The following is a 26,181-nucleotide window of genomic DNA, read 5'->3' as shown; positions in this document are numbered from 1 at the left end:
TCAGTGGAATGGGGATTATCATGATTCCAGTGGCATTTAGTCTAGGTTTTTTGTTTGTTTGGTCCATCTGTTCATCAATCACAATTTAGCAAATCAGAGGATTCACAAATTATGTTTCGTGGTTCAAGTTAATGACTATTCTAATTTTCACAATTTCATATTGTAAAATATTTGTCTGGAAACAAAATACTTAAGTCATACACACACATTCAAAGCAATGACAATCAAATTTAGTAGAGTACTTCATATAACTTCTGAAGTCAATAGTAAACATTTATCTAAAAAGTATGAATACCAAGTAATGCTTTTTAAAAAGAAAATATGATGAGGAATCAGCACTGCTGTAATAAAAAGTAGACTATACAGTAACAGCTTTCAAGCTACACTGCAAACTGGTTAGAAGAAAAATACTAATTACAGAAAAAAACACAAATCTTAAGACAGAACGTAAAATGACAACTCATGGGGGAAAGTCTAGTTAACAAGAGGAAAGAAATTAAATACTGTTTCAAAAGCTAGATGTTAAACATGGGTACCTGGATCCACATTTCAGAGTGGAAAAAATCTGAAGTAAATCAAGGACTTAAGGAAAATGAAATAATTTATCCATTAATAAAGAGAAATTAAATCATGACTATTAAAGAAACAGAAGATCATCAGAGATAAAGTGGATGGGATGGGTTCATATATGTATTTTTGTTTGTTTGTTTTGTTTTTTGCAGTACGCGGGCCTCTCACTGTTGTGGCCTCTCCCGTTGCAGAGCACAGGCTCCAGACGCGCAGGCTCAGCAGCCACGGCTCACGGGCCCAGCCACTCCGCGGCATGTGGGATCTTCCCGGACCGGGGCACGAACCCGCGTCCCCTGCATCGGCAGGCGGACTCCCAACCACTGCGCCACCAGGGAAGCCCCATATATGTATTTTTTAACAACAAATATTGAAGATAACAGAAGAGAGAAACCTAAATGATAAATATATTAAGGAATATTATGCAAAAATATACAAATAGCAATGTGTAAAATAATAGTTATTTTTAAATAAACTACAGAGAATGCTCCATTCACTAGTAATAAAAGAAAATGAAATTTTAGAATATCCATTAAATTAATAAGGATAAAATAATAGATTTCATTGTAATTAAAAAGAAAAAAATGACGGGAATTCCCTGGCAGTCCAGTGGTTGGGACTCAATGCTCTCAGTATTGGGGCCTGGGTTCAATCCCTGGTTGGGGAACTAATTAAGCTGCTGGCAGCACTGTGAATGGGGCCAACTTTCTGGAGAGCAATCTGGCCACAACTAATGGGAGCTCGGAAGTTCCTAATTTCTACTTCTAGAACTACAACTCAAAGAAAAGCTCTGAACAATATGTCATTTTAATGAAAAGAGAATGCTTTGAGAAATACTGGTCAATGAGAGTTTGAGAATGGAAAAAGCAGCCCACATGCCCTTCAGAGATCCATTTTTTTTAAATACATCAATTTCATCAATACGTCAAATATAGAAAAGGTTTCATTACAGAATCTTTTTTTTGTTATATTATCAATGTATGCATAATACTACTATAGAGATTTGTGAACCAAAAATAATAGAGAAAGTAAGTGGTACCCACAGTGGTATTTATATTTTCATTAAGACGATGCAGTAAATATATCTTAAATACCCTAAATCAATTTAGAATCCATAATAGTTGAAATATTAAATTCAGTGAATCATACATATCCTTAAAGAAAATCTGGGGAAAAGCTATGTCTAGTTTCCTTTTTTTTTTTTTTTTGGTGGTGTGCGGCTCGTGGGATCTTTGTTCCCTAACCAGGGATCGAACCTGTGCCCCTCTACGGTGGTAGCATGGAGTCCTAACCACTGGACTACAAGGGAATTCCCTAATTTCCTGTTTTATATTACACAATTTAAAAAATGTTTTTATGCTGTGCCACCCTGATCCATTTCCAAATGAAAAGACTGATATAAATTATTAAGCCACCTCTCCCTCATGCTCCATGTTCCCTCAGGGTCTCTAATGCCTCCCCAGGGATGTCTGCTGCCATGCAGCCTGGAAAGCATGGAGTAAACAAGCTCCTTAAGGACAAGCCATAAGGCTCAGAGTAAGTCCTAGGGGTCCCAGTGCTTATGCCCTGTGGAGGAACAGTTTGCTCAGTTAAACATGAAAAGCACTGATGATGCAGCAAACGTGGCAGCTTAACAGCAGTTGTATCCTCCGCCATTCTTATCACAATCCAAGTAGCTCAGAAGAGTAAGCAGCCCATATGAGATTCAGAGGTTACTTCCTTGGGCGACCCAGTCCCAACCCAGAGCCGAAAGACAAACCATGCCAGCTTAACAATTTCCGTCTTCTCCTCCTCTTTTTACTTGAATTTTCACCATAAATGCACCAATGCACACAACCAAGGTAACACACAAGTTCTGATTGTGGGCTATAGACCAATATTATTGGACCACCTGGGAACTTGTTAGGAAGGCAAATTCTCATGCCCTACACCAGACCGACTGAATCAGAAGCCCTGGGTGCAGGGCCCTGCAAGCTGTATTTAAACAAGTTGTCCAGGTGAGTTTGGGAATCGCAGGCTTAGTCAATTCTGCACCACTGAGTAGCTGTGATATTGGTGGAGCCAGGGGAACTCCAGCTGTTCAGACAGCACTGTGTACACCCGTGAATACTGAGGTTCAGTAAAGGCCCTTCTTAAAAGGAAGTCTGTGCTCAGGTGACTAAAGAGCCAATCTTTCCTAATATACCACAGATGAGGTTGGGACCCATGCACCTACTCTCCACAGCCATCCTACCTATTTTTGAAGCTGTGCTTTAGCGTGCCTTTAAAAAGCTGAACATATCCATGAACCTCAATCTCAAAGAAGCAGACATCCTTTTATATTCTTTAAGACAGAGAGGCAAAATGATCCAAAAAACTACTTGTATTAGGGTTTGTATTAAGGCTTAGAACCAGATCTAGGTCCTAAATTTAGCCCATTCAATGCCGAGAATATGGGATTAATCAGGGCAATCTAGGCTCAATTTGAAAAAAAAAAAAAAAAAAGTATAATAAATGTTTTGGCTCTTACTGGATATTTTAAGAATTATTAAATTTAGGTTACAAGTCTATGCGAATTTTTAAAATACTACTCTATTTTCCTTGTGTTTGAAATTTTCATAATAAAAGGAAAATTTAAAATAAAATAAAGTGACAACTACTAAGGAAATGCAGTTTAAAATTCTATGAACATTTTCTAACGGTGGTAATGATTAAAATTTAAACCACATTTCCTTATCTTTAGCCAACAAATATGCCTTATATATAAAGATGACCGACAGGTGAAACAATCAGAAAGCTAAAACGTAGTAACCCGGTGATGGAAGCAAGGTGAAGAAGGGATACTTCGGTAGAGGGCAACAGGCTAGTATCACGTCTTCTTTAGATCTATTTGTTATCACTTCTCCATAGAACAGGCCATACACACCTACTGCTAAACATGCTATTCCCCTCCCTCCAACACACACACCCACCCCACCGGCACCACCCGAACACTCTCACCTTTATGATCTGTTCTGCCCAGAGACAACCCTGGGCGAAGATTATGGCTGATAATCTGAGTTAAGTCTTCACGGCTTGTGCTCTGAGGGCACCATATTTCTGTAAAACGGTTTCTTAAGGCAGGAGACAGCTACAAAGAACACAAATTCTAATGTGAATTTAATACCTATGAGGAAAGCTAGAAAACAAATCCTCTGAATGAATGCTGGCTGTGAATGTGGCAGGTACCCAATGCTTCTTTTATCACCTCTACTACTGTCTATAATTCACTGAACACCTATTTGTCCAGCTCCTTCCACATGTCATCTCATTATCTCCACCACACTCCCCGAGCTCGTACTACCACCCCTTTCTTTATAATCATGGTAGAGAACTTCAAGGTCTTATAGAGTCTGTGGTGCAAGAAGGATTCAGCCCCCGTAGATGACTTCCAAACCCCAACACTTTCCCCTAAGCAAAGGCCCTTCCCTTTACTTTCCCTTCAGCTACTTGACTGGTGGTTTGGAGAAAATAAACGCTATCTTCCCATGGGGGAGAGCTGTCTGAAGTAGAAGGAGAAAACTTCGATGTGGCTCAAAGGGAGTGAAATTGCAAACAGGTATATATTTACCTCTTGTATGACAAAGAACTGTTTAGTCCTCCAGTCTCAGGGCCTTTGCCCTCAGTCTGGATTCATCCTACCCTCCCCCTAGGTCAGATAACACCCGCTCACAAAAGTTCACCAACGATTTTCTTTTACTGGACAGATCAACTCCATCCTCCGCCTACCTGGCCTAGCACAGCAGGACCAGGAGCAACGCCTGGACCCAGGAGCAGCTCAGCAAAGGCACCAGGGGTTGCATGTGCTGCTCAGCACCATCCCGGCTGAGCAGGATCATGGTTCCAGGATCCCACCTCCCTCTGCAGCAAGGCAGGCAGAACCAAAAGCTATCATTCCCTTTGGTAAAAGCCGGCAATCTGTCTAAAAAAAACTTAAGCTAACCTGACAGGCAAGTTAACACATACAACCATGAAATCAGATCTTTCTGTGCTATTTCTATGTGCCACAGCGCCTGTTTTCATACTTTGAAACTGTGCTGTATGTTATTTCTTCCCTCCAGTACATTTCCCAAAGCACAGTGATCATCTTTCTTCTTATGCTACTGAGGAAAATCAGGCCCTAAATATCATTTTCACGTTTCAGGCAGCCACCAAGTTACCAAGAATCTTAACTACTTTCACTCCCGATCAACCCATTTCTGCTCATCATCCTGACCTACTACCACACTACCCTTTCCCTAACTTGAACACACCAGGGTCCCACACACAACGCAGACTTCTCCACTGAGAGGCTTCATGAGCCTGGAAGCCGTGGGGCTTGGGGGACCCTCATACCACCTTCTGAACAGAAGAAATCACCCTCACCCTTTCCTTTACCAACAGTCTGAGGGGGACCCACACGACCCCTGAGGGAACAGATACTCTCCACCTGCAAAACCAGGACAGGATCCTGGCTGTGACTGCTTTTTTGTCACTTTAAGTCATTCATATCACCACTCTCGTGTTTAACAGAGTAGACTCTAGAAGCAGAATGGGAGAATAAACTTCAGTTTCAACTTTTCTCATCCATAAAACTAGCGTAATAACTTCCACACAGAGCTCTCATGAGACTTTGTTACCTTAAGGTATGTAAAAAGCCAGGCAAAGTGACTGAAATTTCAGGCACATACAAAAGTGAGACATCAAATAAGGAAATGTTTTACCTGTCAGAATTATTTTTCAACCTTATAATGGCTCTCTCTGGATTTTTATCTTTTACTCAGTTTTTACCACATAAAATTCCAGAACCATTTTTACATACTGTATTTATGGGTACAGTGAGCTGAGGTCAAAAGGCAGAAAAAAATTATGCTTCAAGAACACAGTTTTACCTCTTTTTTCCCAAAGTCACCCCCGGGGTTCATGGTTGCCAAGATACGGAATTTCTTCCCAGCAGTCAACAGCTCTACCTCATTATCCTTGTCCTCTAGGTTGCCTTTCTCAGCTAATAACAGAGACTTTTCCACTTCGAGGACACTAGAAGAAAAATTGGAGAATGTCAGATTAGAAAAGCCTTCTGTATTCTATTTTGTGGTCTTCAGTGTTCTCAAAAAGGAAAAAAAAAAGTCATCTCCTTTGCTGAGCTTTCACTTTAGTTAATGGTTTCCTGCCACAAACTTCAAAGTGAATAGTTATCCCTATTCCTATGTAGTGGAACAACAGTTCTGATCAAAAGAAAAAGAATTCCTTTTCCCACTTACGTCAAGACACTTGTTTTAAAAAATGGGAGCATAACTTCCCTGGCAGCACAGTGGATAAGACTCCACACTCCCAATGCAGGGGGCCTGGTTTTGATCCCTGGTCAGGGAACTAGATCCCACATGCATGCCGCAGCTAAGAGTTCGCATGCTACAACTAAGGAGACCACGTGCTGCAACTAAGGAGCCGGTGAGCCACAACTAAGACCTGGCACCACCAAATAAATAAATATTTTAAAATAAATTAAATAAAAAATGGGAGCCTAGCATGCAAATGTTCACGGCAGCATTATTCACAGATATAGAAACAACTCAAGTACCAAGAAGAGGTGAATAGATAAAAAAAATATGGTATTATCTACACAATGAAATACTATGAGGAACAAAAAGGAACACACTAATGATATAGGCTATACCATGGAGGGACCTCAAAACATTGACGCAAAGTTAAAGAAGAGACCACTTATATGAAATCTCCTGAAAAGACAAATCTATACAGACATGAAGTGGATGAGGAGTTGCCTGGAGCAGGAGGTGGCATCAAAGATAAACTGTAAATGCACAGGAGGGATGCTACTGGGATAATAAAAATGTAAACTGAATTGTGGTGGCTGCAAAACTCAGTAAATTTACTAAAACTCGAATTAGGGGACGTCCTGGCGGTCCAGTGGTTAGGACTCTTGGCAATCGCACTGCTGGGGCCCGGGGTTCGATCCCTGGTCGGGGAACTAAGATCCCACAAGCCACGTGGCGTGGTCACCGCCCAACTCCCCAGCACCCCCCACACACAAAGAAACAACCCCCGCCCCCAAAAAAAGAAAGAAAGAAAAAAAATAACTTATTGAACTATACATTTAAAACAGGTACACTTCATGATATGTAAATTATACCTCGATAAAGAGAGAAACACAGGTATTCATCAAGATTCACACTGATCTGAGGTTTTCTGTTTTGGGTTTTTTTTTTTTCTTTCTTTTTCTTTTTGACCGGGCAGCTTGTGGGATCTTAGTTCCCCGACCACGAAATGAACCAGGGCCCTTGGCAGTAAAAGCGTGGAGTCCTAACCACTGGACTGCCAAGGAAGTCCCTGTTTCGTTTTTTTCCCCCCAGGTTATTTCCATTTATTTTACTTCTAGTAATATAATTTTTTTCCTATCTCATGACTAAACACCTATTTTGAAGAAACAATGGTTTATTTTTCTAATCAAGTGACCAAGCTGCTGAGTCTTAAGGTCTCAACAAATGCTGCATCTTACTATTTTCATTGCACAACAAGACTTATTTTGATTACTCTAGTAAATAGCAATTTTGCTTCTCCAGTGGTTCTTATTTGCCAGTCAGGACAGATGGCTGGTTCACACGGCGGCTACTGCTTTGGGGCGGTTTCTGTTAGGTGAGCCCTCATTTCCGGTATCTCATCAGGGATCCGTCAATCAGGATTTATCTACGTGGTTGGCCAAGGCATCCTGCACTGGCTATCAGGGCTTCATTCTGTTGAACAGGATATTCCTGAAATCTCATTGATATCCTTCGTGTCATTTTTAAACATTTCTGGAAGCAATGTTCTGAGCAGGTGAGGTCACTTCAGGCTTTACTTCTCTTGTCCTGAAGTCTTTCACACTGCAAAAAGCAGGTTTACCGTAGGCTTACTGTGTAGGTTTTGAGAAACTTCTTAAACTGTTTTATCTGATCAGATTTCAGTATTTGTGTAGCCATATTCTTTCAGTACGTTCACTAGTCACCTTTTCTGATGCATGAGTTTCCTTTCTGTTCTGGAAAGGCATCTTTGCTTGAATGTCTCCAGCAAAGCCTGATTTCTTACTCAAGCACATGCTCTCACATCCGACACCAGTATGCGGCTAGGGGGCTATGTGGCCAGCCAAGTCTGGTGTGGAGGGTCAGCGTCCTGGTCTGGGGTTTTGAGAGGCCTTACAGCTGTAACATCCAGGATTTTGATTCTAGTTCTTTGAAAAAAAAATTAAGATAATGGCCACATAATTTGCCTTAAAAAAGAATTTTAACTTGGGCGTCTTTGTTTTAGCCCTATCCTCCCATAGTCCCATCTTTCTGATTATTGATAGCTAAACAGAAAAACTAGGTCTCTTAAAGACACTGAGTGCTAAAGCCAAAAAAAGCAATAGCTCATCATCATTTTCAAACATTTACTGAATACAGTGTACCTATGAAGAACATTACTGTGCACAAGAATTAACATCTATAAAATCCAGACCAGCAAAAGCATCAAACACAGGGTAAACCTCTTACGCTCGTGTACCTGTTGAGTCTTTCCAGGACAGAGTCGTCGGCTAGGGAGATCTCATCCAAGAGGAAAAAGCCGTCCTCCTTCATGGCCAGAACCAGAGGCCCATCATGCCACTCAAAGAGTCTTGATGTGTCAATTTCTTCCTACAATTTGGAAAAGAAGAGGGTGAAATTAAAGGGCAGGCGGCTCCACAAGACAATACACACGTAGCTAGTGGGCGTCTGCTGGAGTTGCTGTGCAGAAAACAAAGACTGGAGAACAGGAATGGATCTCGCATAACAGGATGCTTGTGGAGGTCCCTTGTAGACCAGTGAAAATCTGAAGATAAGGTATGTATCAAACCTGTACGCCCCACCAGGAATAAAATCCCACAGTTGACTCTCGCACAGAGCTGACTGCAATTCTTTAAATGAACATGTTATCATTTGCTCAGGACAAACCTTGTCATTTGGCTTCTGTCTCACGGGTCGCAACCCCCCCAAGAAGTCCGACGTCTCCATGTGTAAGTGGCAGTTGACTGAGTATAATTTCTGCTTTGCCAAGGCCGCAAACACTTGACAGATAGTAGTTTTCCCACACCTGTTAAGAGATACACACCAGATTAACAAGGAGCATGAATTCCAAATACACACCCACGAACACCCCAGTCAACAAGAGAGGGGAGCTCTGGCCACAGACACTGCTGGCCAACACAGGGCATCTAGCCAACACAGGGCGCCTGCCCCTTGGCTCAGTGGGCCCTTCCCCAAAACACAGCACCCTACCATGTCTCTTATCCAGAAGGGCACACACTACATGAACTCTACTGAATCGAACTGAACCCTCAAAACGAGTTACTGTCTCCCCACTTTACCCAGTGTCTCCAACCAGCAGCACTGGTTCACCGAATTCCAACGCCCTTCCCACCAGCATCGCCAGTCTCCGCATGCCCTTGGTCCACACGACGTGGCTGAATTTATCCTCCAATGTGGATATCTGAGTAGACAATTTACCTATCAAAGGCAGAGTACATATTTAGGTTCTAATATGAATACAACTCAATTTATTCTCCTCTGGATATGATGGCCTACTCACTCAGCAATTTTAGGAGATTTTCTTTGGAGAAGAGGGATTGAGGACACAATTTTTTCTTGAAATGTTTTTCAAGGACTTCTTGAATCACATCAACCTCCTCCTGCTTCCTGACTCGGCCTGCCAGAAGCATAAAACCTTGAAAGAAAAAAAAAAAGGAACCGTCAAGTGTCAATACCAAGGGACACAGATACTATGGAGCATTAGCTGCTGGGAAGAGGAAACCTGAAGAACTACTTTGGAAAACCAGGAGAACTTACTACAACTAACGATATGCCTGCCCTCTGCCTTGGCAACACGACTTCTAGGTAATCCAACACAAATGAACTCACGTGCACCAAATGACACTCAGGAATGGTCAGAGCAGCTTTTCTTTCGAATAGCTAAACAGCAGAAATGACCCAAATGTCCATCAACAAGAGAACAGACAAACATATCACGGTATCTCCCATACAATGGGTTACAACACAGTAATAATTTAAAAGGAATGAAGTCCTGATGTACAAAACAGCATGGCTGAATCTCACATTAGATTGAGTGAAAAGAAGCCAGACACAAGAGTACATACTGCATGATACTATTTAGATGAAGCACAAGCTCAGGCAGAATCCATCACTGGTGACAGATGTCAGAGCAGCGATTATCTATCTCTAGGAGTTAAGGCTGGCAAGAGCCATGAAGGAATCTTCTGAGGTACTGGAAATATCCTAAATCTTTCCCGAGGTGGTGATTTACCTGGGTACCCACATATGTAAAAATACATTAAGCTGCACATGAAATAACAGAGCACTTTACCCCCTTTACTGTTACATTTTATGTTATACCTCGATAAAGAAAGTTTATAAAAGGGGCTCCTCCCTGTACTCTTTCCCAGCGAAGAGAAAATGTAACTCTCATGGGTTAGTTTTATTTCCTTCCCACGCTTAGTAACCACCCTGGTAAGGACTCATCAAGACTTTTCAATTCAGAAGGTTCAGAAAGGCTTTCTATGCTAGCACAGAGAGGAACATACAAATTCTTCCCATTGATTAAACCAAAGTAAACAAACCTGAGTCTCAGATGACGTAACTACCTTGGCTCAGAACTCTGGTATTATCCAACCTGTCAGTTTTCTGTACGTCTCTAAGGCGCAAACATAACTCTCCATGGTCACCACAATGCAGATAAAAGGGCTCAAAGACCCCCACCAACCACCTGCCTAAACTCCTAAAGGCGTTATGTCCATATCCTGACTCCCACAGGCAGCCACCTGAAGCTAAGAGTGAGAAAACCTTAGCAACCAAAACATAACAGCACAGAGGCCTGCAGAAATAGGACCACTTACAACATCAGTCAGGACTTGAGGGAGAACGGCTCTGTTCCTGCAATGCCTAGTAAAATATATATACTGACGACAATTTGGGCAAGATTTGTTGTAATAACACAGCATGCAATCTGCCCTAAGTCCACAGTTAGAGAGCATGTGCTGAGAGCATACCATCGTTGGCTAAGTGCTGCAACCAGTCATACTCTTTCTCCGTCTGCTCAGCCAATCTGTATCGCTCAGCCCATCGGAACAGATCACGGAGGGTGATGAAGCCTTGCTTTCCAGCAAACACTGAAGAACCTCTGCGATAGGACTATTAAAGGACGAAAACAAATGAAAAAGGGCAATGGCAAGCGTACAGTACAACTTATACAAAATTCCTGACAAATTTAAGCTCCCATAAAAATGATTCATTCCACTAAGATTAATTTTTCTTAAATGTAAAGGGACTGCAGGGCTTTCCTGGTGGCGCAGTGGTTGAGAGTCCACCTGCCGATGCAGGGGACGTGAGTTCGTGCCCCGGTCCGGGAGGATCCCGCATGCCGCGGAGCGGCTGGGCCCGTGAGCCATGGCCGCTGGGCCTGAGCGTCCGGAGCCTGTGCTCCATGGCGGGAGAGGCCACAGTGGTGAGAGGCCCGGGTACCACCAAAAAAAAAAAAGAAAAAAAGTAAAGGGACTGCAATCATTTGAAGATACATGTTCAAACCCATGTGTAAGTAAAGAACATAACAAATAATGGAATTCCATCTCATATAACACATAGAAAACAATTACGAATAATAATACAAATAGTGGCAAACACGCAGGAAAATTAATCCCACAGTGTGGGACCACAGTAGTAAGAGTGGCAATTATTAGCTTTCTAGGAAGTAATTTAACAGTGTATAATTCTGATAAAAACCACTTTTAACCCCATAAAATAACTGGGATATTCTTGGGACTTCCCTGGTGGTGCAGTGGTTAAGACTCCACGCTCCCAATGCAGGGGGTCCAGGTTCAATCCCTGGTCAGGGAACTAGATCTCAGATGCATGCCGCAACTAAGAGTTTTTGCATGCCACAACTAAGGAGTCCACAAGCTGCAACTAAGGAGCCCACGACTGCAACTGAGGAGCCCATCTGCCGCAACAAATAAATAAATAAATAAATGACGAGTAAGTTCTGGGAAATCTTTAGGAAAAAAGGGGGGGGGGGGAATATTCTTAAAAAAAAAAACAAACTGTAGCTTTGTAGAACTGAAAAGGGAGAGCCACACATAAAGGATCTCTTTAGTTATGTCCATTCAAGGATTACACCCATTTAAAAAACAAAAACTGCAGTTTGTTGATGCCTAATTCCAACCTAAGTAAAATGTTCCATATTATCCACAAGTAGGGAACTGTCATCACATATAATTATCAGAAAAATGTTAACATGGTATTAAATTGCCAATTTACAACACAAAACCAAAAACTGGATATTAATGGAATGAGTTTTAAAGATAAGATCCTTACTCTGAAAAAAATAATAAATGGGTGGATGGGCTGTTTCTACCCCAGGGAGCCTCAGATTCTGATCACCAAATCTAATCAACACAGTCCATTTGAAGCTAAGTGATGGAGAGATGGAATACCTGAAGCTCCAGCATGACTTTAACCAACTTGCTGCAGTAGGAGGGTGGCAAGCTACACCGCTTGTGCAAGATTGTTTCCAACTCAGAACTAGGCAGTTCATCAAAGTGCAATTCCACAAATCGATTCCTGAAGGCTCTAGAAAGCATCTGGGAAACGCACAGAAACAACATGATACAAAGGACCTTTTCATTTAATTTCCAAAATGTATGCTCTGCTATTCACCACAAAAAGAAAAATCCTTCAACAGAGGTAAAAACATCTCAGTCTTACCAAGACGACTTTTCTACTCGATTCGGTAACAAACAGGAGTAAGGGGGCAAATGCTACACACCTTTCTGCCTCCGTAAAGTCCTGGGGGATTCTGGGTAGCAAAAAGCATGAAGCGAGGATGTGCTTTAACAACTTCTTGTGTTTCTGTTATGAGCAATTCACGGTTATCATCCAACAGTCTGTTCAGTGCCTCTAGCACATCGGTAGGGGCCAAATTTAACTCATCTAAAATAATCCAATAGCCCTTTCTCATAGCATCAATAAGAACACCTTAGAGGAAATACATACTGAAAATTAGTGCATAAATTAGTCCAAAGTTTTTTTTAAAATGTTATATACAAATCAACAAATCCTAGATTATCATTAAATTTCAAAGCAAATTATTCTCTGCAGCTAGTCATGTCCCCAAATAATTTGTGGTTGTGAGTATCAAGGAAGCATAATTTTCAATTAAACATACTCCGTTTTATTTTTTATTATTTTTTATTTTTTTTTGCGGTACGCGGACCTCTCACTGTTGTGGCCTCTCCCGTTGCGGAGCACAGGCTCCGGACACACAGGCTCAGCGGCCATGGCTCACGGGCCCAGCCACTCCACAGCATGTGGGATCTTCCCAGACCAGGGCACGAACCCATGTTCCCTGCATCGGCAGGCAGACTCTCAACCACTGCGCCACCAGGGAAGGCCATTCCTTTTTATTTTGCACAAAGGGGGAGCCAAAGCTGATGAATATCACATTTACAACTTACTTTTTCCCCTGAAGTCTACTTTCATTTAAGTCACCACATTCTCATCTATTCTCAGCTTCCCTCTGTTCAATGCTTACCCCTCTTCTGATTCTCTAGGAAATGACGTAGTTCAACGGCACTCTTCAAAACTAGGCCCCAGGACTTCCCTGGTGGTGCAGAGGCTAAGAATCCACCTGCCAAGGCAGGGGACACAGGTTCCATCCCTGGTCTGGGAAGATCCCACATGCCACGGAGCAACTAAGCCCACGTGCCACAATTACTGAAGCCCATGCACCTAGAGCCCGTGCTCCACGAGAAGCTACCGCAAAATGAGAAGCCTGCGCACCACAATGAAGAGTAGCCTCCGCAACTAGAGAAAGCCCGCATGCAGCAACGAAGACCCAACACAGCCAAAAATTAATTAATTAATTAATTTTTTAAAAAGCAAAAAAAACCTAGGCCCCAGTCCTGTGTACAGCCAACAAGATTAGTCTGGCTCAAAGGAAGCTGGGGCCCTAACCATCACCCTTTAACCATCACATAGCTCAGGGAGAAAGAAAAAACAGCTATTATGGCGTCCATCCTGTGCCTCAACTAGAAAGGATGAAGATTGTTTGAGGAGACCCAAGGAATAGAATTACAACCTTACCTTCTTTAAACATGAGCTTCCCTGAGGAGTCGGACGTGTAACAACCAATGTACTCCTGAATATCTGTGTGCTCGTGGTTGTTAATACGCACACAGTGGTTACCAGTAGCTGCGGCCAGCCACCGTATCAGGCTTGTTTTACCCACTGATGTCTCTCCCTGAATCAGCACTGGGTATGTTCTTTAAAGGATCAGCCAATAAAGCAATTAAAAAGAGAAAAAAAAAGACAGAAACCAGAATTAAATCATGTAGTATTTAAAAAAGAACAACTATAACATTTAACATCTTCATAAGAGAAAATTTTTATATACCTATGCACTACTAATGGAACGTTTCTTAAGCCCTGAGAAGTTTCTATGTAAAAATGGTTCCTCAGGGGCTTCCCTGGTGGTGCAGTGGTTGAGAGTCTGCCTGCCGATGCAGGGGACACGGGTTCGTGCCCCGGTCCGGGAGGAGCCCACATGCCGTGAGGCATGGCCGCTGAGCCTGTGCGTCCGGAGCCTGTGCTCCGCAACGGGAGGGGCCCCAACAGTGAGAGGCCCGCGTACCGCAAAAGAAAAGGTTCCTCAGAAACTACCGAGGAAAGTAATTCCAGCCTCTCTTGCACTAGTGAGAAACAGTAAGCGGGAGTAACTGTTACTCACTGAACAAGTAATGGGTAATGAGTATCCATCAGCAAAATACTAAAAAGCAACCTTAATGATGGCCAAAATAATCTGTGTCCATATTGCTCCCACCAAAGGTACAACTAGAAACGATGTTTTGTGTCTGGAGAAAAGTGACAGGATTGACTTAGAAAATAATTATTCACTCAGCCAATGAATAACAATAGAGCCCTTTGAAAGTTCAGCAAGTAGGACTAGACTTTCAGCAATGCCTATGCTGGTAAGACAACAGAGCAGTGTTAGAAAAGGTCCACACACCCTGCAGAGACCACTCGGACTATGTCTCTCAGGTTCAGCTTAACGGAAGACGTGAGGATGTATGTCTCATCTATTGTAGGTTCCTTGTCTCCCACCGAAATCCAGTAGCCTTCCACCTGGATAAGCCGACCTCCTTTTGGTTCTGGAATAGGCTGAAAGACACAAGAGTTAGAGAAATAACCCACAGACCCACGACAACTGTGGCTTTCAGAGAGGGGTGTAAAGTGGGAAAAAAACTGTCACCAAGAATGCTGCTTGTTCTGGATGCTTTCAACATTAAAACCCACAAATGAACATGAAAAAAAATTACTTTGAGGAAGGAGAACAAAATGGCGACATGCACTGATTTTAAAATTCAGGTGGGGTTAGGTAGATATGGGGGAAAACTTGAATGAAAATAATTTCTCAGATAGTTTATGACTCAGTTCTCTTCTCTCATCTACCAAACATCCCACTCTAAGTATTTTGGTCAAAAACATGTATTTCATATAAACCACATTCCCAAAACATAGCCAGTGTTGTATTGGGGCGGGGAGGGGGGGCGCTATGCACTACTATGTTCTGGATCCCCTAGAAGACATTAAAAATAAAAGCAACCCTCCAGAGAAACTAATCTGTTAAGGATAATACTGTAGATGATGGCATAACCTTTTGAAGGTATGGTGGAAGTTAAGTTGATTTATACAAAACTGCCATTTTTATAGATCAAAAATGGTCAAATGGTGGTCAGATACATAGCTATAGGAAAGTGCTCTTCTAGAACATTTAGCCCCCTGACTTGAAGCCACAGTTGTAGGCACTGCTTTTAAGGACTTCTCAGTTGGGTAGAAGAGCAGTGAGAAAAAAGAACTGTTAAGCCACCATCATATATAAGCATGAGGAAAGCATACAAAAAAATAAGTGGAGGGGAATGGTAATGCGATAATAATCGAAGCAAGCTTGAGTCTTTTCTCAGCGTTGTCACAGTCTACCAAAAGTATATATTCATGTGTTACTTGTATAATTTTTTAAAAGGCAAAAACATTGAATCCAAAGTACCCACAATCCCAATGGCTCTTTCTTCCTAAAGAGCAAGCAATAGACAAACAAGTCAGTTTGTGAGCCAGTTTCTCTCAGCCTCTTTCAATCCCATGTTATTCTGTGATTTCCTCTGTCAAACTGAAACGGTTATTGTATATAATAGAAACAAGAAAAGGAAAGGGGAAAAAAAAGCCCAACCATCAATCAGAAGGGGGGTGTGCAGATAAACTGTGGCACAAGCTTCCAATGAAATGCTATGTGACAATTAGAAAGCACGTCACTCACAGTGATCTGTGGTACAGACATAAAAATATATCCAGGATATAGTTAGGTTAAGAAAGGAAACTACAGAACATTCTTATGAGACAGTTTCATTTATATTACTTATATTACATATATACAGGCAGACCTTGGAGATTTTCCAGATTTGATTCCAGACTATGGCAATAAAGCAAGTATCACAATAAAGCCAATACGGCAATAAAGCCAGTCACACAAATTTTTTGGTTTCTCAATGCATATGAAAGTTATGTTTACACTGTACTACAATCTATTAGGTGTGCAATAACATGTCTAACAAAGATGTACGTATTTTAAAATGCTTTATTGCTAAAAATGCTAACCATCACTGACAACATAGGGTTGCCACAGACCTTCAATTTGTAAAAAACTGCAGTATCTACTAAGTGCAATAAAGCAAACTGCAACAAAGTGAGGTATGCCTGTATTAGAATTTACCTTGATAAATCTACACACACACATATATTAGAATTTGAATATATAAAAGATTTTTTAACTTTTAAATATATATATATGTACACACACACACACACACACACACGATTTAGATGGAAAGGACTAACTATAGGGTTTAAATCTCCAAAGATCAGGATTATCAGGAATTTTCACCACCTATGTTAAAATTTTGTGGAACAAACTGACAACTTTTATAATTAGAAACAAGTTTTGCAAAAAAACCAAAACCAAAATCAAAATAGCTAACAATTTGATATTTCAGCCTTTAAGTCAAAAATCAAAAAAGAACCTACCTGCTTCAGCAGACTTTTAACATTGCCAGAAACAATGTGCTGACAGATGAGCTTCTGAACTATTGGGTGCGATGCCCTGTCAAGCTGTGTTAAGAAACCCAAACAAAAGCCCTAGAGAAAACACAAATACGTGTAACACTATTTATTCTTCTGCAATAACAGGCCAACTTATTTCAGAAACAAAATTCAACCTCTCGGGTGGTGCTGGTGCCCAGAACAACTTTTTTTTTTTTAAAGAATATATTTTTTATTATTTATTTTACTTTATTTTAATTAATTAATTAATTTATTTATTGGCTGCGTTGGGTCTTCGTTGCTGTGTGCAGCCTTTCTCTAGTTGCGGCGAGCGAGGCCTATTCTTCGTTGCAATGCGTGGGCTTCTCATTGTGGGGGCTTCTCTTGTTGCGGAGCACGGGCTTTAGATGCGCGGGCTTCAGTAGTTGTGGCTCGCAGGCTCTAGAGCCCAGGCTCAGTAGCTGTGGCGCACGGACTTAGACGCTCTGCAGCATGTGGGGTCTTCCCGGACCAGGGCTTGAACCTGTGTCCCCTGCATTGGCAGGTGGATTCTTAACCACTGCGCCACCAGGGAAGCCCCAGAACAACTTTTAAATGGGACACAATGGTAGAAAAAGGGCAGGGTAGTTCCGGTATGAAAAGTTCTGAGCTCATCTGACTAAACAGAAAACACTGGCAACCCTGGCATGGGCATCCCCACTTGCTCCTTCCCCATGGTGTGCCCATCCAACAAGCTCCCAACCAAACACAGACTGTACAAAGACCTCATAGAGCGAGCGCTGGATGTTGCCACACGGATTGGAGGCTGCAAATCGCAGGGCCCTACAGAGAGTCCGAAGGCTGTAGTGAGGTCTATGGCCGGTCCCATCCACCAATTTTGTCCCAGACTCCTTCCGCACAGCTGTATAGAACCTACAGAGAGGATGCAGTTCAAAAGATTTATTTTATTAACTAATAAGCCCTACTATTTTGCTGTTGTTCCCATTTCTCTACAAAAGGACCAAAAGGCATTTTTATAGATTAGATGGCCAAGCTTACATACAACTTCTTAGAGCATCAAAAATAATAAAATGAATACTGATCAATTTCCCTTAGGATGGAAAGAGGAGAAAGGTGAGCTGTGTCTGATTTTTAAGGGAATGGTAGTGAGATATGAGAGGCCCTTAGCAAGAATATACTGAATCCAAACACAGGGTTCCAAAGTCGGCTTTAATGTGAGGGTCAAATGAAGTCCCTGGGTAATCTCTAATGGTGATGGATAAGCACACAGAAAACAAAAGTAATGGTATTTTAAAAGAAAGTCTACAGATACGGTTATAATCAACAATGACAAAATGTTAAAAAGCATGATGATATGGTGACCATTTCTACTTTCATTACCACATAATTTAGAAGTCCAGAAGATGACAAGAGGGAAGACGTTTCAGACTGAAACATCAAGTGCAAATCTCAAAAATTCATGAAGGACTTCCCTGGTGGTGCAGTGGTTAAGAATCCACCGTCAATGCAGGGTACATGGGTTCAAGCCCTGGTCCGGGAAGATCCCACATGCCGTGGAGCAACTAAACCCGTGCGCCACAACTACTGAGCCTGCGCTCTAGAGCCCGCGAGCCACAAATGCTGAGCCCACACGCCGCAACTACTGAAGCCCACATGCCCAGAGCCTGTGCCCGAAACAAGAGAAGCCACCGCAATGAGAAGCCTGTGCGCCGCAATGAAGAATAGACCCCGCTTGCCACAACTAGAGAATGCCCAATACACAGCACCAAAGACCCAAAGTAGCCAAAAAAAAAAATTCATGAAATTCATGATCACAAGATCAAGTATAACCAAACATGTGTCAGAGATGAAACCCAAGGGACTTCCCTGGTGGCACAGTGGATAAGACTCCACACTCCCAATGCAGGGGTCCCAGATTCAATCCCTGGTCAGGGAACTAAATCCCACATGCATGCAGCAACTAAGAGTTCACACGCCACAACTAAAGAGCCCACCTGCCACAGCTAAGACCCAGTGCAACCAAATAAAGAGATGAAACCCAAGTTCTTGCCCAAATGAGATCTGTCTTCCCTTCTTGCAATCTAGCTAGACATTCTTTCTTTTGTAGAAAGACTCTACATTCCAGAAGTGGGTTTTTATATATGGAACATGAACCTCTTGTACTATCAGTTTTTTGGTTTTTTTTTTTTTGCTGTACGCAGGCCTCTCACTGTTGTGGCCTCTCCCGTTGCGCAGTACAGGCTCCGGACACGCAGGCTCAGCGGCCATGGCTCACGGGCGCAGCCGCTCCGCGGCACGTGGGATCCTCCCGGACCAGGGCACGAACCCATGTCCCCTGCATCAGCAGGCGGACTCTCAACCACTGCGCCACCAGGGAAGCCCTATTAGCATTTTATAAGAGCCACACTTCAGCCACACTGCTTTATCTCCAGCTTTTTGAATTTTAACTACACATATTTACACTTTTGTCTAAATATTCTTGGCTAACAAAAAGTGCTCTGATTTTAAAATGTGGTGTGACAAACCACTCCGAAGCCCTTTGACAAATACCTCTTTGACTAACCTATTTAAAACCGGGCTCCAAGCTTTATTTTCTAACCAGCATTTTGCTTTATATGTTCTTTTACTTCACTTATCACAACCAAAAATAACAGTATTTACTGATTATCTTCACCTGTAGAATTAAAGCTCCCTGAAAAGAACCAAGATTGTCTGTTTTATTTATAACTGTATCCCTAGCATCTGAGCCACTCAATAACTATTTGTAAAAAAAAAAAAAAAGAAAGAAAAAAGCACAAAAAGCAAAGTAAAACACTAATATGATCCAACTTCAAAATCTTTACATATATCTTGTTTTAGAGGACACAGATAAAATCAACTAAGTGACGTGCCCCAGATGACAGAGCCAGCACTAGAACCCAGGGTGTATGATACAAAAGACTGCACCCTTTCCACATGGCATACAAAAAAACAGAGGAAAGAAACTCAAATTAAAGCACCAAGCAATATAACCACTCTATACTTCATTCAGCTAAGACTCTAATAATTCCAAACTGGCCTCAATCAATTATATCAACCTTCCCCCCTCTACATTCCACAAAGCTAATATGCAAATTGCAAAAAGTAGGGTATCACCAAGGCAGATCAAAATACAAGCCATTTATATATCCTCAAGGGATTCAAACTCTTAGCTGTGAATAAAGAAGTAATTAGGAGAGCATTATCTAATTGTTTACATATTCTCATAGGTATTGATAATACATATTCTCATAAGCTCTCTAGGTAGTTTCCTTAGGAAAATCCAAGGGAGTCCATAAGGTTCCAACATTAAAGTAAAATCTAAATAATCCTTCCATCAGTCTTCTCTCGTTAGAAGCAAAAAAGAAGAAAACAGTATACGTGCATGAGGTACACATTTTTATGCTCAGAGGAGAAGTTTATAAAGAGAAACCAAAAAGAACCCACGTTATGATTCCTTGCACTGTGCTCCTGTTCACACTCAACCCTTTCAGATAATCCACAATAAGGATCTGTAAGTCTTCTTTACTTTCCAATTCTTCTACATAAAGTTCTGTGAACCTGTTAAGACAATTATTATTCCATAATAACCATTGCTGAGGAAGTTAATACAGCTATTCTGACAGTACAAAAACACAAGACAGAAATTATATAAACTCATTTTACCTGCTTGTAATATGAATTATGAAGGCCTTTCAACTTGAGATACAGATTGATCATAATGAAATAGAAAATAATGTAACCGCTACCAAAAATCTACCATTACTACTTCGAAGAAAGTCAAACAGTCCTTGCAAAAACAGTTACAAAAATAAGACTTTATTTATCCTCATTTTCAGGTGTTTTTGATTACAACTATATGTAACAAAAAGTACATGCAACAATAACAAAAAAGCCTCCTCACTATCAAAATTTCATAGTTGTAGCAAAGGAAAATACATACTTGTGGTTGAAAAAATTTTCCTAAAAAGTTTTTACTACTTTTATAATGTGGGAGAAGATCTAGTAAAGTTTTAACACTATTTTAAAACTCAGATTCAACAAAAGGTTACCAACAATAAACAAGGTCATTTATCTTTTTATAAAACATCTTTATTGGAGTATAATTGCTTTACAATGGTGTGTTAGTTTCTGCTTTATAACAAAGTGCATCAGCTATACATATACATATATCCCCATATCCCCTCCCTCTTGCGTCTCCCTCCTACCCTCCCTATCCCACCCCTCTAGGTGGTCACAAAGCACCGAGCTGATCTCCCTGTGCTATGCGGCTGCTTCCCACTAGCTATCTATTTTACATTTGGTAGTGTATATATGTCCATGTCACTCTCTCACTTCTTCCCAGCTTACCCTTCCCCCTCCCCATGTCCTCCAGTCCATTCTCTATGTCTGCATCTTTATTCCTGTCCTGCCCTTAGGTTCTTCAAGGTCATTTATCTTTTCCCAAATGCTACATACATAAAACATCTTGTTCATGTCAGTCTGTGCTTAACGATGAAAACTGAAACTTAAATGTTCTTTAACACATCATTAGTCTCATTCAAGAAGACTCTGCCTAAAATGCACTTACGTTGCTATATGATATACTATTATTTCGTTATATTTTCTAATAGCTAAAAGGCTATCTGAAGGAGGAAAGATTTTTGTTTTCAACAATATCCATGAGCCATTAAATGTCACACGAACAACCCAAAGGAAAAAAACTCCCAGTGTTCTGGAGTTTTCCACATTCCTACCACCTATAGAAAGAAGACTACTACAAGTAAAAAGATTCCTGTATCAGCAATCAATAAATTTCAAGCATTGTTATGAGGGTTGGTTACATTAATACTACCAATCAATCAATAAAGAGAACTTAATTTTAAAAACAGCTCCAGGAACCAAGCCATTGTCCCCTTACCTGTTTCTTATTCCTGGTGGGAGATTTCTTTTGCCCACATCAGTTGCTGGATTCATACACGCAAATAAACGGAAATCCGGATGACGAACCAGTGGTTCTGTTAAAAGAAAACTATAAATTCTCAACAACTTGTAACAATAAGTGATCAGGGGAAGACTAACTCCACTGAACCCCAGGGTGAACCACTATGCCTCAAGGCTCAGCAAGGTTGGTAGTGGCTGCTCAACCATCCTTGCCTTTTCTCAAACCCCAATGAAATCAGTTTCCAGATCTACGTACACAACTTAATCTTAAACTGCCATCCCGCCATCTCTTATGGTGAGGTTGTTCATGCTATTTATGTTTCATCACCTATTCACCAGTGCGTACACTGTCACTGAGTGTGCATGCCTTATTACCCACTACCCAAATGCCTTGACAAATTATCGTATTCTTTTCATTCCCTATATCACCTAACAATAAGACTTTGCAGAAAATTACTATCTACAGAATAAATAAATCACACTGGGAAGCTCATGTAATCTACCTAACCAAAAGAATATTACTTTTTTTAAAAAACATTTTATTTATTTATTTAGGCTGCCCCGGGTCTTAGTTGTGGCATGCAGACTCTTAGTTGCAGCATGCCGGATCTAGTTCCCAGACCTGGGATCCAACCCAGGCCCCCTGCATTGGGAGTATGGAGTCTTACCCACTGGACCACCAGGGAAGTCCCAGGAGTATTACTTTAAAGAGGCCAAAAGGCCTCGTATCAAGTCAAACCCCAAGGGGATCAAGTGCTACCTGTGTCTCCTCGATCCAGCAACACCAGAGAGCCAGAGGAGCCTTCAAGTAAACCACTCAGACATTCCAATGTTTCTGGAGCAGCCAGATTAATCTCATCCAACAAGATCCACTCTCCTTTCTTTACAGCCTGAGCTAATGCACCCTAGAAGATGAAGTAAAATGTTAAGGGTCCATTTCAAACACAAACACACTCACCAAGAACAGTTATGTGAGCAGGGTCAGCAGCAGAGGCAAGGGCAAACCGCTCCTACCTGATGAGCTGACACCTTAGTGCCAAATGGCTGCCAGCTGGTTGCCAGAGTTAAGGTCAAGTTAACTTTTTTTCAAATATCCAAAAGGGTCAAGGGAATCTCTCTGATGAGATGCAATAAACCAGACCATCCCATTATATGGATGCTAAGGCAAATAATAACTTACAATGTATTCAGATGTTTAAAGGTAACCAAATGGTTATTAAAAAGACCCAAAATAAATACAGGGTCAGGCTATGAGTATACCAAGAAAAGATAAATAACTAAATCAAGAGTGTATAGTGGTTGTAATTCAGAGCCTTTCACAGGTGCTGAAGAATATCAAGATGAATCTTTCCTCATCTCTACTGATTTGATCTCAAGTTCTATTTCCAAAAGCAATGAACTGACAATCTACTCAAGTGACACAACATCAGAAACTTAATTGTTTTACTATTATTAAACTGCTTTATGCTTTTGTTTTCATGCTGATCCTAACAAAGAATCTTCTGTAAATAAAACTGAAAAAAATAAAACGGAACAAACATATTAAAATCCAGTGTAATGTCAAGTCATGAAATAGGTATAGACCCTATTTTGAGAGCACTTGACATTTTCATTGGTTATATTAGAAACAATCATACTAAGATTAAGCACCGATGACTAAATTTCCCACAACAATGGATATATGGTTGAGGGACTTTCTCTCTCACTAAGACATCATCTCAAGTAAGATTCCTACACCTCCCTTAGAGTGCGGTCTGAAGAGTGCCACAGAAACAATTTTCTTTAATAAAAATATAAAAAGCTTAAGTCACAAACATTTAACTAAGTTGATCCTGCAAGGTCACAGGAGAGAAAACAGTAGAGCTACCCATGCACTGAAATAAAAAATGTGTCCTAACAGGAATGGAGCCAAATCTCTCTCTCTCTCTCTCTCACTCTCTCTCTCTCTCTCTCTCTCTGTCTCTCTGTTTCTCTCTGTCTCTCTCTCTCACACACAGAGCTATGAAACAATAAAAAAATTCACTAGTTGTTCTCAACTGCATCTTTAAAAATAGTAATGATGATGTTCACCAAGACTTTATAATTTCTATAAAGGACACTAAAAAAAATCTGCCCCCCAAAGAATTATTTCATTAAGTGTTTACTGTCTTAAACAACAAGCCCTAAAAATGTCAACATGAAGAGAACAGTAGCCTCCTTAAATTTGCATTTTGCATCAATTCAGCATTCCCTTAACCTAAACAACCAAAGCAAAATACCTCTACAAATGCAAACAATAGGGCATTTTCAGTCATTTTCATCTGTTGTTGGGCATGGTTGAGTCTAAGACCAAATGCTTCCCACTTCTCTTTTAGTAATGACCCTAGAGAAAAATAAAGACAAGAATTTAACATACACTTTGAGTCGTAATATATATAACTTAAAAAACCACACAATTAACATCACACACACAAAAATCACATCTTACAAGTATAAAAAATTAAGTCCAAACACTTACATAACGCCAACCATGTGCAGCCACTATACTAATCAGTTTGTTTATATGCATACGTATTGGTTAACTCGTTTATCCTCACAACAACCCTTTGAAGTAGGTACTCTTATTCCCACTTTATAGATGAGGAAGAAGATAACTAAGCCACCAAAAGCCCCACTCGCTGTGGAATCCAGTTTTCTGGAAGTAACCTCTTCTTCTAAGCACATGTGACTTACTAACCACTAAGTGGTACTATACATCAACATCAGCGATCACCTGTTTTGATGGAAATCTTGACTAGAGTCATAGGAGCAGCAATACTTCAAAATTAGTCAGCTCTGCCTAAAGTCCTGGAAAGCTCTAATGTGTATTGCTTCATTCTTCCCCCAAACTCTTCTCCTAATTCTGCTAATTAAACTTCAGCCTCATGCCCTCCCACTGGCAGCCTGGGTCACATTCTTACCAGTCTCACTCTCTTTTCCATCCTTGTTGACAGCCGACTTGTGCACATGTTGCATTAGTCTGAGGAGATCGTGCCACCGTTTCTGCCTGTAACAGGTCTGAATGTGTCCCAAGAATGTAAAGTTTTGCTTCTTGGAAAATGTCTGAGCAAAGAGTTCCTCAAATGCCTCCCGTAAGGGTAGCCAAATAAGCTTATGGTCCACTGGTTTGTAACTGAAACAAAAGGTAAATATGGGATTCGCAAACTTCTAAAGCTAACAGAAGTTGGAAAGTATGCCTTAGAAAACAGGAATAGGTGTAAGATTTCTTCTAATCAAAATGAGAAATAATACCAAAATACTTAACATAAATCTATGTTAAAGTTTTAAATTATAATCTATTTTCTCCACTCCAAGTGTTAGAAGCACCTATACTAAAGGTAAAAACTAGTATTAGATAAACAAACTATGAACAAATTTGAAATTCCAAACTGGGCAGTGAAAAGCATGTCACTGATTTTTTTTTTTAATTAATTAATTAATTTATTTATTTTTGGCTGTGTTGGGTCTTCGTTTCTGTGCGAGGGCTTTCTCCAGTTACGGTGAGCGGGGGCCACTCACTCCTCATCGCGGTGCGCGGGCCTCTCACTGTCACGGCCTCTCCCGTTGCGGAGCACAGGCTCCAGACGCGTAGGCTCAGTAGTTGTGGCTCACGGGCCTAGTTGCTCTGCAGCATGTGGGATCTTCCCAGATCAGGGCTCGAACCCATGTCCCTTGCATTGGCAGGCAGATTCCCAACCACTGCGCCACCAGGGAAGCCCCATGTCACTGATTTTACTAACATATTTAAATAAACATCATGTATATTTGATGATAAACCATATTCTATTAAGATTGACCAAAAGGTTTTTGAAACATTTTAGAAGAAAAATATGTCTGAAATTGACTTATTCAAGCATCTTAAGAACTTACTTGAACATCATGCCTTGTCAATGGAGGGTGGGGAGACTACTCCCAAAGAGATTCAAAACTGGGGGAGGGGGACGGTTAAAAAAAATATCTTAAGACATTGCAATGGTTTGTGACCTTCCAAGGCTCAACTTTTTTTTATTTCTCAGCATTTAGAGTCTCTCCTATTTCTTAGCATTTTATTTTTCTGGTTGGGGAATTAGGGAATTAGTTCATTTAAATTAAAATTTAATTTAATATTGGGGGGGTTAATAACGTATAAAGTCAAGAAACACTGCTCTAGCTAAAGTTAAAAGAAGTTGCCCAAGCAGCAGACTAATCATTCCAGGAAAATCTCAAGTATACAATTTTCCGTGGCCTAGGATACTAAATACTACTCAAGAATGATGACATAAATTTTGTTTCTAAGAAATATAATTTGAGAACTGAAACAATACCAGAATATGTTTCAGAACAATCAAGCACAATTGGAGAACTCATGGATACTATTTACTCACTGGCCTGTGAGAAGGAATAATGAGATGAGTGAAACCCAGTGCCCTGATACTGAGCATCTATATGGAAGATTCTGATTCCAGAGACATGAAGAGCATCTATATGGAAGATTCTGATTCCAGAGACATGCTTT

The 26,181-nt window shown here is 40.9% G+C and overlaps 1 protein-coding gene and 1 pseudogene across 6 annotated transcripts in view; both read right to left on the bottom strand.

The window, feature by feature from the left end:
- Positions 1-26,181, bottom strand: part of MDN1 (midasin AAA ATPase 1) — a 157,922-nt gene that overhangs the window by 86,624 nt on the left and 45,117 nt on the right. For all 6 annotated transcript variants that reach the window (XR_003429489.1, XM_027090484.1, XM_027090476.1 and 3 more), the window contains exons 16-33: positions 24,608-24,819; positions 23,927-24,030; positions 22,429-22,573; positions 21,646-21,742; positions 20,193-20,306; positions 17,492-17,639; positions 16,713-16,823; positions 14,644-14,795; positions 13,722-13,900; positions 12,406-12,614; positions 12,074-12,220; positions 10,634-10,775; positions 9,160-9,294; positions 8,939-9,077; positions 8,526-8,664; positions 8,098-8,228; positions 5,457-5,601; positions 3,547-3,676 (exon numbers count right to left, since the gene is read on the bottom strand). Coding sequence is in view for 5 of the 6 variants with exons in the window: in XM_027090484.1 (XP_026946285.1) it covers positions 3,547-3,676; positions 5,457-5,601; positions 8,098-8,228; positions 8,526-8,664; positions 8,939-9,077; positions 9,160-9,294; positions 10,634-10,775; positions 12,074-12,220; positions 12,406-12,614; positions 13,722-13,900; positions 14,644-14,795; positions 16,713-16,823; positions 17,492-17,639; positions 20,193-20,306; positions 21,646-21,742; positions 22,429-22,573; positions 23,927-24,030; positions 24,608-24,819 (2,579 nt within the window). In the remaining variant the exon portion in view is untranslated. The remainder of the gene's footprint in view (positions 1-3,546; positions 3,677-5,456; positions 5,602-8,097; positions 8,229-8,525; positions 8,665-8,938; positions 9,078-9,159; positions 9,295-10,633; positions 10,776-12,073; positions 12,221-12,405; positions 12,615-13,721; positions 13,901-14,643; positions 14,796-16,712; positions 16,824-17,491; positions 17,640-20,192; positions 20,307-21,645; positions 21,743-22,428; positions 22,574-23,926; positions 24,031-24,607; positions 24,820-26,181) is intronic.
- LOC113611481 (mitochondrial import inner membrane translocase subunit Tim9 pseudogene) lies at positions 6,668-8,081 on the bottom strand (annotated as a pseudogene).

The sequence above is a fragment of the Aethalodelphis obliquidens genome, unplaced genomic scaffold (assembly GCF_003676395.1).
Source record: "Aethalodelphis obliquidens isolate GAN/ISIS:26980383/991018 unplaced genomic scaffold, ASM367639v1 scaffold3, whole genome shotgun sequence".
In the NCBI taxonomy this organism is placed as follows: Eukaryota; Metazoa; Chordata; class Mammalia; order Artiodactyla; family Delphinidae; genus Aethalodelphis; species Aethalodelphis obliquidens.
Note: the sequence above shows the minus strand (reverse complement) of the source record. Positions and strands in the feature narration are given on the sequence as shown.